A 12,510-nucleotide genomic window follows, 5' to 3' on the forward strand; every position below is an offset into this window, starting at 1 on the left:
TTTTACGGCCAAAACAGAGTGAGCTTTTTGACGGGTTTATGGAAAAATCACTTCGGGGGCAGGTCTAAAATCCTGTGTACAGTGCCAAATCATACATCATTCAAAAGAGCAAAGTATGTTCTTTATTCTAACATATGGGCTAGGGTAAGTCATAGATATAAATAGACAGTGTCTGTCTATTATATCTGTAGGCAAGTGTATTCCATTCCTTCGATAGTCTCGTCATCTACACTTGCGTGAACAATGCAATTTTGAGTCTGTTTTGCATAAAAGACCTGCGAGATTTGTAGAAGTCAAAACAACAACTTACAGTCCAGCCTCTCAACTTTCGTTCCATGCAATTTGTTTGTCTGTACGTATAGACTGAGGGGTGCCCCGAAATGATTTGTAATCACAACATTCACAGACTTCAAATACGCCATTGAAAACTCGTCCACGTGCGTTTTAGATATACTTGGGTGACTAAAACTGTCGTACCTACCAAAGGCCGCTTCGCGTAAGAAAATGACTACCAGAGTCGCAAGGCTCGGGATTTTTTTTACAAGAAATTTATATTTCGTTGTTCTAGTCCGAATGAATATGAAGATATGGCGAGTTGAAAACGCCGATTCTTTCGCCAGAAACACGTCTGTTTCCACACCGGAAAGAAGGAATGGACTGAGCTACTAGAAGCACGGCGCCGTGCGTACAATCGATCGAATGATGTTATTCACACAATACCATTTGGCGATCTCTAAAAAATCATTTAAAAACGAACTAGTTGACATGTAATGAAACTATTTACTGAAATCAAGAAGTATCTTAGTTCTAGCCGTGCATATGACACACCCTTTCGCGACAGCACACTGAACCGTGCGTATACGCATTCGCACCCGCAAACCACCAACCCAGGCGGGTTATCCAGATCCAGATTCAGATCCAGATCCAAGGGAAGTAACTCAGTGAGTATAAACATGAGCAAGAACCGCAACCCGAACACACTCGTAACACCTTAAGGAGTTAAGCCGGGAAACACACACCACTGAAACACGCGCACGCACACACACACACACACACACACACACACACACACACACACACACACACACACACACATACACACACACACACACACACACGTGCGCGCGAACCTATATTTTTCATGAACAAGCGCGCACACAAAACATATCTTCGATCAAGGTGCTATGACTTTTAATGACCAAGTCACAAGTTCTTCAAGCTATGAGAACTTATCCCAGTGCTACCCAATGATCTCAGGTCCCTGGTTGGGCTCCAGGTCGTGAGAGATGTAGGGAGGGGCAGGTAATCCCGAAGCACTGTCGTACAGACTGCACTGTTTGAAATCGCAGGGACTTGTCCGCCATTCGTAGCGTACTCCCACCACATGACGCGTGCCACAGCCGGAAGTGTTAAGGGTCACGAGACTGGTTTGGTGCTTCGTGATTGGTGCAGCCACCCAGGCGTCATGGCGGTCGTCACAGTGCGTCATGTTGCTCACGCTGCAGCACACCTAAATCATTGGACATGAATTAACACAAAGGTCAGAAAAAGTACAAAGCAACAGATGAGCAAAATAGAAAAACAACGTGCGCTCGATAACGTGAGGGCAAGTCCCATCCAAGTTCCTTTCTTTATTTGGTGTTTAACGTCGTTTTCAACCACGAAGGTTATATAGCGACGGGGAAAGGGGGGAGAGGGAATAGAGCCACTTGTCAATTGTTTCAAAAGCACCAATCAAAAATTTGCTCCAGGGTAGTGCAATATATTACCTTATTGGGAGAATGCAAGTTTCCAGTACAAAGGACTTAACATTTCTTACATACTGCTTGACTAAAATCTTTACAAAAATTGACTATATGCTATACAAGAAACACTTAACAAGGGTAAGAGGAGAAACAGAATCAGTTAGTCGCCTCTTACGACATGCTGGGGAGCATCGGGTAAATTCTTCCCCCTAACCCGCGGGGGGACCCATCTAAGTTAATACTGTATTATTTTTGTCTGTTCCAAACATTCATTATCATTCACTCACATCATTTTATAAACATGGCGCGTTATTTACACCTGTACTCTTTATAGTTGAGAAGTATGGAACCAGAAGGTGCTCAAACGTCGTTCCGATACACAAGGGGGTATGGCACCCTTATATAAATATGTCTAATTAATACCTGTACCTCAGAGGCAGGGATAAATCGATCTTCTTAGAAACACGAGAATAATGAAACACAAAACATGGAATACAAATGCACACACAACTAAAGTAGACAAAACAAATCTACGTACATGATCAAACAAACAAACAACAAAAGCAAACACAATTTTACCTCAAATCCGTTGTTGTTATTGACAGTCAGTTTGGCATGGCCATGATCGTACTGGATGTCCAGAGTGTGTTGACCTTCCATGAAGGCTGAGGGGAAGGGACCCTGGAAAACCACGTCTTTCTGACCGTACGCCACGTTGAGGGCACCCAGCACTAACCGCTGGGCCACGTCCTGCTTGTAACGAGGGTGGATTCTACACATAGAAAGAAAGAGTTCCCTTAAAAAAACATGCAGTTCTGGGGATACCTTTCTAGGTTAGAGAACCGGAAATGGCAAGAGAACACTGACTCTAAATTATAAATACGAAGCATCGTCAATATGGCATTACAAAGAAAACCGAATATTGGCACAGAAAATTGACACAAAGAGTCAACTAGTGTCAGTTATACACATTTTGCTGAGGTAAAACTCACGACAGTTTTCATCAGTTTGCCCCTCTTGAACACAAACAATGTTCATTCAGAGTAAATATTAAAATGTAAATGTGTTCAAGCACAATGTAAAAGGCTGCAAACAACATTTTGTTGGCCAAGTCTTACGTTCCATACGGAGAATTGTAGTCCGGTAGATCCATAGCTACGGCCATGAAGGTTTTGGGCATAGCCGGGTTAGGGTTGTAGCCGTAGTTAGCTGTCTGGGCCCACCTCTCTCCGGGAAAGGCTCCAACCAAAGAGTCGTGAAAGTTACCCGCCAGCTGAAGAAAGTTTTTAATATACTTCAGATAGTCTCAGATAATTGCAATCATTCAAGAAAAGGGAAGTGTGAGTTGTGTTGTACTGTTTGACTGCTGCGATTTCTTTTTTTTAAACAACACAACTACTTCAAACGCGTATTCTTTCTATCATGCAAACATAAGCTGTTTGTGGGTTGTTGTTTTTTTGTTGCTTAACGCCCAGCCGACCACGAAGGGCCATATCAGGGCGGTGCTGCTTTGACATATAACGTGCGCCACACACAAGACAGAAGTCGCAGCACAGGCTTCATGTCCCACCCAGTCACATTATTCTGACACCGGACCAACCAGTCCTAGCACTAACCCCATAATGCCAGACGCCAGGCGGAGCAGCCACTAGATTGCCAATTTTAAAGTCTTAGGTATGACCCGGCCGGGGTTCGAACCCACGACCTCCCGATCACGGGGCGGACGCCTTACCACTTGGCCAACCGTGCCGGTTGTTACCGTGCCGGTTGTTACCGTGCCAGTTGTTAGTGGTTAATATTAGAGCTTGGCAAGCAGTCTCAAAAGTACACTTGTATGGAACAATTTGAGGGCGAGGGGGAGGGGGAAAACAATTGCTCTGGAAGTGACCCTAAATTTCAGCACACAATTGTTGCCACATCAACATCAACTGCTTGAGTTTACATTATATGCTGTTGCCTAAAGTTGCAATGAACTGAATTGAGACCACTGTCAATAATATAAAACATTTCTTTGGCAAATTAGAACATCAAAATAGTCCACGTGAACTAACACAAACTAAACTTGGGGAGAAAAAGAACTGTAGCACTTATTGTAACAAATTTTAACAAAATCACACTTGTGTCATTTAGTTAAACTGTTTGTGCCCTAAAAAGCGCCATCGTGATCTATTTGAGGCCAGATAATATCTTTCACGTGGCTCACGTGACTGCCAACTCAAATGAAGGTATACCTCAAAACTCGACCCCCAAAAAATTAATTTCCAAAGCTTCAAATCAAGATAAAAACCCGTAACAGCTTAAAGGCATGATATCAAAATATTGTACCATTTTTGAAACACAGCTAAAATTAAAGAACATGCTTATGAAATTTGGCATACGTTCGATGTTCTTTTTTTTTAAATGCGATCTTTTCAGAGGGCTCAATACATAAACCACTTCATTTACGATTAAAACAATAAGTTCAAGCAGTACAATAACGCTAATGGGCCGAGTTGTGTAAAATACAGACAACAAAAGGAAACCATACAGAAAGATAGAAAACCCTATGCACCTGCACATATCCAAAGGGGAAGGAGTTTGACGTTTGTTGGAGTGACTTCTGGTGAAACTGTGTCCGCCATTGTTTCACCATGTTGGAGATCTGACAACCGTATTGCTCGGCACGCCCCGTGTTGGCCTCCCCTAAGTAGTGAAGAACAACATACAGGGTACTTCGTTAGTGGCACATCAGGATCTAATCGTTGTTTGTGTACTGAAATTAAAATATAAATGTATATTACATTTCAACAGGAATGTAAATTTGCAGTTCATTTCTTCAAGTCGTCATAGGTATTATTTGTCTGGTTCAAGCAAAGTCAGTGAGGACCCACGTTACACACGAATAGATGCTTCGTTCAAAGTAATAATAGCAGTAACATAAAAATAAAACAATCCAAAATATGTAAAGTTATAATATTATCTCAATTTGCAATCATAAAAAAGTGTTTATGAACCAGCATTTTTCTTTGGAAGAATCAAGGATATAGTCAGCTTTATAGATTCAATCATTACTCTTTCACAACATTTAGGCGCACTTGCCATTTGAAAAGACGCTTCAAAGCAAATATGGTTCATATGACAAGTTAAACTCTGAGATCTTTCTTGTCTTTCAAAACGTACTCACCTTGGTACCAGAGAGCACCGTACAGCGTGGTGCTCAATAGCGGGTGGATCATGGCATTATACAGAACGCCGTTACCATGGCGGGCCCTGCGGACACATTTCATGTGGCATTACACGCACACACCTAGACACACAGACACAGGCCAGGAATATGTACACGAATACACACACACACACACACAAACACAAGTGTACACACCCGTGTTAGCTTGCACACACAGTGCATCAACAGAAACATTTTCCCTGAGTATACAATGTTTTTTCAGTGTACTATTGCTTTCGTTTAGAAGCAAATTAACATTTAATCTGGGCAGTGTTATGGTACCAAACATACAATTTGTACAGACAGTTTTTCAGTTACTTCTTCTTCTTCTTCTTGTTGCCGCTACACGTGGAGACCAGTCCAATTTAGAAATGTAGTGGTCATCTGCAGGGACGCCGCCGTGCCGTACAGCTTATCCTGGATGGGGGTTGGCTCCGGCCACATCTTCCTTCTCAACAACTGGAAGTTCCCGCAGTCTTGTAGGATGTGGTGGGTGTCCTGCTCTGCTTCTCCACAGGGACACATCGGGGATGGCACAACTTTCAGCTTTGAGTGGAGGTGTTTGTTCAGCCTGTTGTGCCCTGTTCGCAGCCTAAAGATAGTAACCTGCTCTGGTCTTGTGAGCAGGTGAAGGCTGTCTTTTTGAGCCGGGGTTCGGAACAGGGCTTTAGTGATGGTATTTAGCTCGGCAAGGCTCACGGCGTTGTCTTCTTGTTCTTTTTCTGCACCGGATTTTGCCAGGTCATCGGCTTTCTCATTTCCCTCTATGCCGCAGTGTGAGGGGATCCACTGAAGCACTGTCCGTAGGCTCTTGATGTTGTTGAGGGCCTTCTTCAATGAGGGTTGACTGTCACTGTTATAGGCTTGCAGCACAGAGAGGGCGTCTGTTAGGAAGACGACATTTGTGTTGTGCTCTGCTCTTTTCGCGATGGTGTGTGCTGCCTGAATGAGAGCGTATACCTCTGCCTTGTAGTTGGTGCAGTAAAGGCCGGTCGGAAGCGTCTCTTCCGTCCGTTCTCCACCGGGGTATTGGATGTGGTTTTTTCAGTTACTATTTACAATGTTTAAATCACACTTAAAGGCCAGCAATCTTCTGACACCGACTACGCTACTGATTTAGAATCAAATCAATTCGCCGGCATGCACTACTCTCAAAATAGAATTCTAATTCCGAACCGTTTGTTATGCTGTGCACACGCCGTGAAGACTTGTGGGGGTGACCAGGCTTCAAGAGGGGTACCACCCCAGGACGACTCTACCAGGCCAATGGGATACTTCAGTTTGTCGTGCAGATACTCCGCGAATAGCCAGCACACCGCTGAGGATGAACCAATGTAGCCTGCAAGAAAACATAAAGTGACATATACCACGCGCTGCCTAGCTCTTTCTCTGTTATTCTGGTGTACTTTAAATGTGAAATATACCACGAGCTGCTTTTGGAACGCCATGAGAGAGAACTTTTCATATGTTCCTACATACGTGAGAGAGACCAACCACTGTCATAACAAAAGCATGTACTCATACATGATATATCATGTAAACGAGGTCGCCTAACATTAGTCTGGCAGATACCTAATTTTCCACTGCTCATTATGACAAAGTCACCGAGACAAAACGTCATTCTCAGTCACTTTTGTGTTTGCTGTTTTTTCTCAAAATGTACATGTCAGGCTAACCTTTCTAGAGTGACATCTTTTTTGCTCTGACGTCACAGATTTCATGAGGCTTTGGAAGAGATCTAGGTTCCATAAAATGCGTCTTCTATTCGGACGTTTCAACACCGAGACGTTTGGAGTACGAGTCACGTAAATACAGAATGTAGGAGGAACAGAATACTACATGGCTTGCTGTTTCATACCAGGTTTACACTCCGTTTAAAAAGAAAATCGCTTTCGCTCGCATTTCAATGTTTAAAAAGACATGTCGTGTAAACCTTGTAAGACACAGCAAGCCATGTTACATGTATCCACATGGACAAACTGCATACGATCCATCGGCGGGAATCCACTTAATAGAAGAAAAGATTGTGAAAGGTGAACATTGGACAAACTGAAAAGTAATCAGAGATAGACTGAGAAGTGTGGGATGTTAGCGATGGGCAAGTAGGGTAGGGTACTAACAGAAATCCGAGTCAATCTATTAACAAACTTTTTTTTACCACGTCTAACCGCTCAGCTTTTTTGTCTGATGCGATCCAACATAATACTTTCAAGCATAGGAATACAGTAAGGGCTAACTTGAGTTGGGACCGGTCCAGGGAATGTCAAAGGCCATGGTGTCCTGGGGTGTGGCGCTCTCGACCAGCTTGGCCCTTGTGAAGCGGATGTCAGGGAACTGCAATGCGTGATGCAGCTCTGCTGTGGCGTTAATCACCTGTGATATGGAAAAAAGGTCGCGAGTGTAAGTGCCTGCATTTGTACACAAGTGTTGGACGATTCCGTCCGGTCTAAAAGACCAGTATGTGCAGATGTGATTTTCTTATTTAAATTCCAGTCATTTGTTTTGCAATTATCGGCTTTATAAACAGACTTTTATGTATGACAAATATTTGAATGTATTACCACAACATTTGGGATTATTATTTTTGCGTTTTAGAACGCTAAATCACAAGTTGCCTATTCAGAAAGGAAGGTTTCTGAATATATTACAAAATGAAAAAGTGTGTGTAAAGTATAATAATGGCGATATTGGGGATGATTATCATCATGTGTTTATTTGCAGTTTTCCCAGTGAACTGAGCAAATTCGTTGATCATTTCAGTATCGCAAAAATCCTAATGTGAATAAGTTCCAACGTTTGTTTTCCACAACAAAGAAACTAGTTTTGTAAAGCTAAAATCACCTTATAAAATGTATTTCAAAATTCTGAATTGGTGCCGATATTTTAAAATGGTATAATTATATTGTCAGTTTTGTTTGAATTATGAAATCCTTTTTTTCCCCATCAGATTGAGCTTAAATGTATATATGCATGTTGAAACCGTTTTCATTTTTTTTATTGTTTTTTAGTTTTTTCATGTACCCTTAATGGGTTTTCTTGAATACATCATTTGCCTTGCCTTGCCTTGCTTACAGACTGCAGTGAATGTTCACACCTGGAAACACAGAAAAAACCCTCTATAATGGGTTCAATCCCAGCCATTAATGATTGAAAATTTCTTCCTGGAGCCAGAGACACAACACAGACAGAGATAGATTTCTACATTACTAACACGGCTGAAGCTGAAGTACATGTTGCTCTGTCCTGAACACAGCCACACGTCACCAAACAACACGTCATGTAGCATCACGTGACCGTCACTGGAGCTGACGTCAACGGTGAACGGTCCCTTCCCAGTCTGTGCCGGAAGTTCCAGCTTCCATTTCCCCTGGGACACTTTGGCCGTGACCGTTGTACCTTGTGACCCTTGACCTGTGACCTTGGCGGTGATGGTGTCGCCCTCAGTGTCTGCAGTGCCCCACAAGACGGCTTGTTGTGGGGCGCGTTGTAACACCATGTGGTCACCGAAGTAGGTGGCCAGTTTCAAGGCACAATCGCCTGAGGAAATTGACTTCATCGTGTATATAAACGTAAATTTTACTTCTGCGACTTCTGCTACTCGAAAAGGATGCACACATATTCTTAAAGGTTATATTTGCATCGTGAATCTCTAGCACATTACAAAATGCTGTACAATGGTTTGGGGTCCTAGAGCCAACGACAATCAAAACACTTGTTGTTTTCCGTTCATTTCTTTCTCTATCTATCCGATCATCCGTTTGATCATCTACCCTCGTAATGTTTGAGAGGGACTAGAGTGTTACACTATACATCTTGAAAACGTGCAAGCTTGTGCAACCTTCCTTCTCTGATAGGTACTGCAGATGTGGTGAACACAATACAAACGACAAACACATCCAACTTAGTACGTGTGCTTTTGGGACTACCAAAATATTGTATTTTAGCGTTAAAAAAGAAGAAGTTAAAAACACGACAGAAATCATTAGAGAAGTGATGAAAGAGAAATCAATGTCTACATAAAACGGTTAAAACAAAGGTCAAAATGAGAGAGAAAACAAGTCGCGTAAGGCGAAAATACAACATTTAGTCAAGCTGTCGAACTCACAGAATGAAACTGAACGAAATGCAATTTTTCAGCAAGACCGTATACTCGTAGCATCGTCAGTCCACCGCTCATGACAAAGGCAGTGAAATTGACAAGAAGAGCGGGGTAGTAGTTGCGCTGAGAAGGATAGCACGCTTTTCTGTACCACTCTTCGTTTTAACTTTCTGAGCGTGTTTTTAATCCAAACATATCATATCTATATGTTTTTGGAATCAGGAACCGACAAGGAATAAGATGAAAGTGTTTTTAAATTGATTTGGACAATTTAATTTTGATAATAATTTTTATATTTTTAATTTTCAGAGCTTGTTTTTAATATAACATACTTATATGTTTTTAGAATCAGAAAATGATGAGGAATAAGATGAACGTAAATATGGATCGTTTTATAAAAAAAAATTTTTTTTACAATTTTCAGATTTTTAATGACCAAATTCATTAATTAATTTTTAAGCCACCAAGCTGAAATGCAATACCGAAGTCCGGCCTTCGTCGAAGATTGCTTGGCCAAAATTTCAATCAATTTAATTGAAAAATGAGGGTGTGACAGTGCCGCCTCAACTTTTACAAAAAAGCCGGATATGACGTCATCAAAGGTATTTATCGAAAAAAAAGAAAAAAAACTTCGGGGATATCATTCCCAGAAACTCTCATGTAAAATTTCATAAAGATCGGTCCAGTAGTTTGGTCTGAATCGCTTTACACGCACGCACACACACACACACACACACACACACACACACACACACACACACACACACACACACACACACACACACACACCACGACCCTCGTTTCGATTCCCCCTCTATGACCCCCTCGGGTCAAAACATGACTAAATATAAAAAGATACAAATAAATCAAACTACAACAACAGCAGAAACTGATCGTGAGAATCACTGCTGATTTGTAGTTGGAAGACTATCATAATTGCCAATGAGGGAGAAATTGTCTAAAAGCAGAGAGCGAAATGATGATATGATAGTTGTTGCTTTTTGGGTCCAGCGGACCATATAGGCCAAATCAGGACCCTACAAGTTTAACATTACACTAATTTAAATTAAACCAATTTCAAAAAACAAAGTCCGGAACGTTACCCGAAGGGAACACAAAAGTTAAGTCGAAACCCTACGTGTCAAGGATCTTTTAAATTCAAATCTTAAAATAAAGGCCAGACTCCCTACAAATCCAAAGAGAGCTATAGAGCTGGTCTCCCTAAAAAATATGTTTCAAAATAGAGGTGTCAAAATACTTCTCGTAAATCATACAGATCAGTGCATTCAGCGGGGTGTTGCAGGTAGCTCTGTTTCCTCCTTGGGAATGAAGCTACCAGGGGAAGGGATTGTGTTGGAGGTGCGGGTAGAGGGGTAGCCCTTCCGGTGCTCCCCCTTGGACCTCCCTAGTCTAGGACCCTGGGTCTTCGCGAGGTGGCCATTGTGGCGTAATCCCTCCGGACTAGCATAACGTTTCCCTATCCCAAGACCGACCGTGCGTGGTCTATGACCACATCCTCTACGAGGTGACCCTATCAACTAGGCAGCGCAAGCCCCTAGGTGAAACACGGCGGATCTAGAGGAGAGAACCTCGATAAAAAATCTGAGCTGCCATGAAGACGGAGCATGTTGGCTGAGGACAGCGGGCAGACCTCCTGTGCCGACACCCATCCACAGGAGAAAACCAGGCATGCACGCATCAAACCCAACATGGCCATGCACTGCATTCAGTGAGAAAATGTATCACAGTAAAACTATTATCACAGGCGTGGCACCATGGTGCCTCTTCTCCTTTAACAGGTGAACATGTGTTACATAAGTATGACCAGTGTGTAACCTAGCCAAAACACTTTCTTCTTTTCTACTTGAAGCCATCAAAGACAAGGGGTTTGATAGCTCAGGGCGTACCTTGTATAGTTTATTTTTCTTGCAGGTAGACCAACGGTCTTGCCAGAGTTGTAAACTGTAAAAAAGGGTCTTTCGACGAAGGTCGGTGAAAGGGACAGATTGTTCAGGAAGCGGTGGAACCGCCATCTCCAGAGCATTTTTTTGCTGCCTGGATGTGGAGGCTGGGTCGAAACACATCATCAGAAACCACAAAACAGCACAATAAAGCAACAAACGAACAACAATCAAAAGACTAAAAACCGCCTCAAACAACGCAGCTACAAAGGGACAGAAGTACAAAAAGCATAACGTCAAGAGTAGAAAAAGAAACAAAAATACCCTGGGGAAAAAACGCGGCGAACACGAAAATCAAGACCCACGCAGACGCCATGACTGTAGAACGCTGAATTGTCCACTGAAAGTTTTGGGACCGGTTCAGCGTACTTATCTAGTCCGTTTGCTTTTATCTTTTGTTTGCCAGGCCACTGCGTATTGCTTTAGAACAAAGTGTCTGCCATATCAGGGCGGTGCTGCTTTGACATATAACGTGCGCCACACACAAGACAGAAGTCGCAGCACAGGCTTCATTCTGGGGCAGGTTATATTAGTGTATCTGACCTTGGCACAGGAAAATAACCTGACTATTTATCATAACCAACCTCTTTCTCCTTCGCGGTCCTTAATACAGTCGACTTCGCAAAGTCTTTGTACCGACCATCCAGTGCCAAAACGTCGTGCAGCAAGCTATGCAAAGTTAACTTCGAACAATTAATGTATGGCTTAACTGTGGTGTGCATGCATATCTTGAACACTAGACATTTTTGTCGATATCGTTGACAGAAAGCTACGGACGATTGTTACCCTAGTTGAACAGAGTTCTAACCACCATGTTAAGAATAGTTGAAATCATTCTCCAAATCATTCTTTTCGTTTTCAATAACAAACAAGTCGCGTAAGGCGAAATTACTACATTTAGTCAAGCTCTGGAACTCACAGAATGAAACTGAACGTAGTCCGCCGCTAGTGCAAAAGGCAGTGAAAGTGACGAGCCTGTTTGGCGCGGTAGCGGTTGCGCTGTGCTTCCTAGCACGCTTTACTGTACCTCTCTTCGTTTTAACTTTCTGAGCGTGTTTTTAATCCAAACATATCATATCTATATGTTTTTGGAATCAGGAACCGACAAGGAATAAGATGAAGTAGTTTTTAAAACGATTTCGGAAATGTAATTTTAATCATAATTTTTATATTTTTAATTTTCAGAGCTTGTTTTTAATCCAAATATAACATATTTATATGTTTTTGGAATCAAAAAATGATGAAGAATAAGATGAACGTAAATTTGGATCGTTTTATTATTTTTTATTTTTTTTGTTGCAATTTTCAGATTTTTAATGACCAAAGTCATTAATTAATTTTTAAGCCACCAAGCTGAATTGCAATACCGAAGTCCGGCCTTCGTCGAAGATTGCTTGGCCAAAATTTCAATCAATTTGATTGAAAAATGAGGGTGTGACAGTGCCGCCTCAACTTTTACAAAAAGCCGGATATGACGTCATCAAAGGTATTTATCGAAAT

The 12,510-nt window shown here is 42.0% G+C and overlaps 1 protein-coding gene across 1 annotated transcript; it reads right to left on the reverse strand.

Moving 5' to 3' along the window:
* Positions 1–1,165: 1,165 nt before the first annotated feature.
* LOC138962434 (sialate O-acetylesterase-like) lies at positions 1,166–11,407 on the reverse strand. The gene is made up of 9 exons (XM_070334242.1): positions 11,275–11,407; positions 8,162–8,487; positions 7,188–7,323; positions 6,127–6,289; positions 4,909–4,994; positions 4,297–4,427; positions 2,864–3,018; positions 2,325–2,517; positions 1,166–1,510 (listed from the first exon to the last, which is right to left on the reverse strand). Exons 1-9 carry the CDS (start codon positions 11,324–11,326, stop codon positions 1,241–1,243), a joined length of 1,512 nt encoding a protein of 503 aa, XP_070190343.1. The 5' UTR covers positions 11,327–11,407; the 3' UTR covers positions 1,166–1,240.
* Positions 11,408–12,510: the final 1,103 nt, after the last annotated feature.

Source organism: Littorina saxatilis, linkage group LG3, assembly GCF_037325665.1.
Source record: "Littorina saxatilis isolate snail1 linkage group LG3, US_GU_Lsax_2.0, whole genome shotgun sequence".
Lineage (NCBI taxonomy): Eukaryota > Metazoa > Mollusca > Gastropoda > Littorinimorpha > Littorinidae > Littorina > Littorina saxatilis.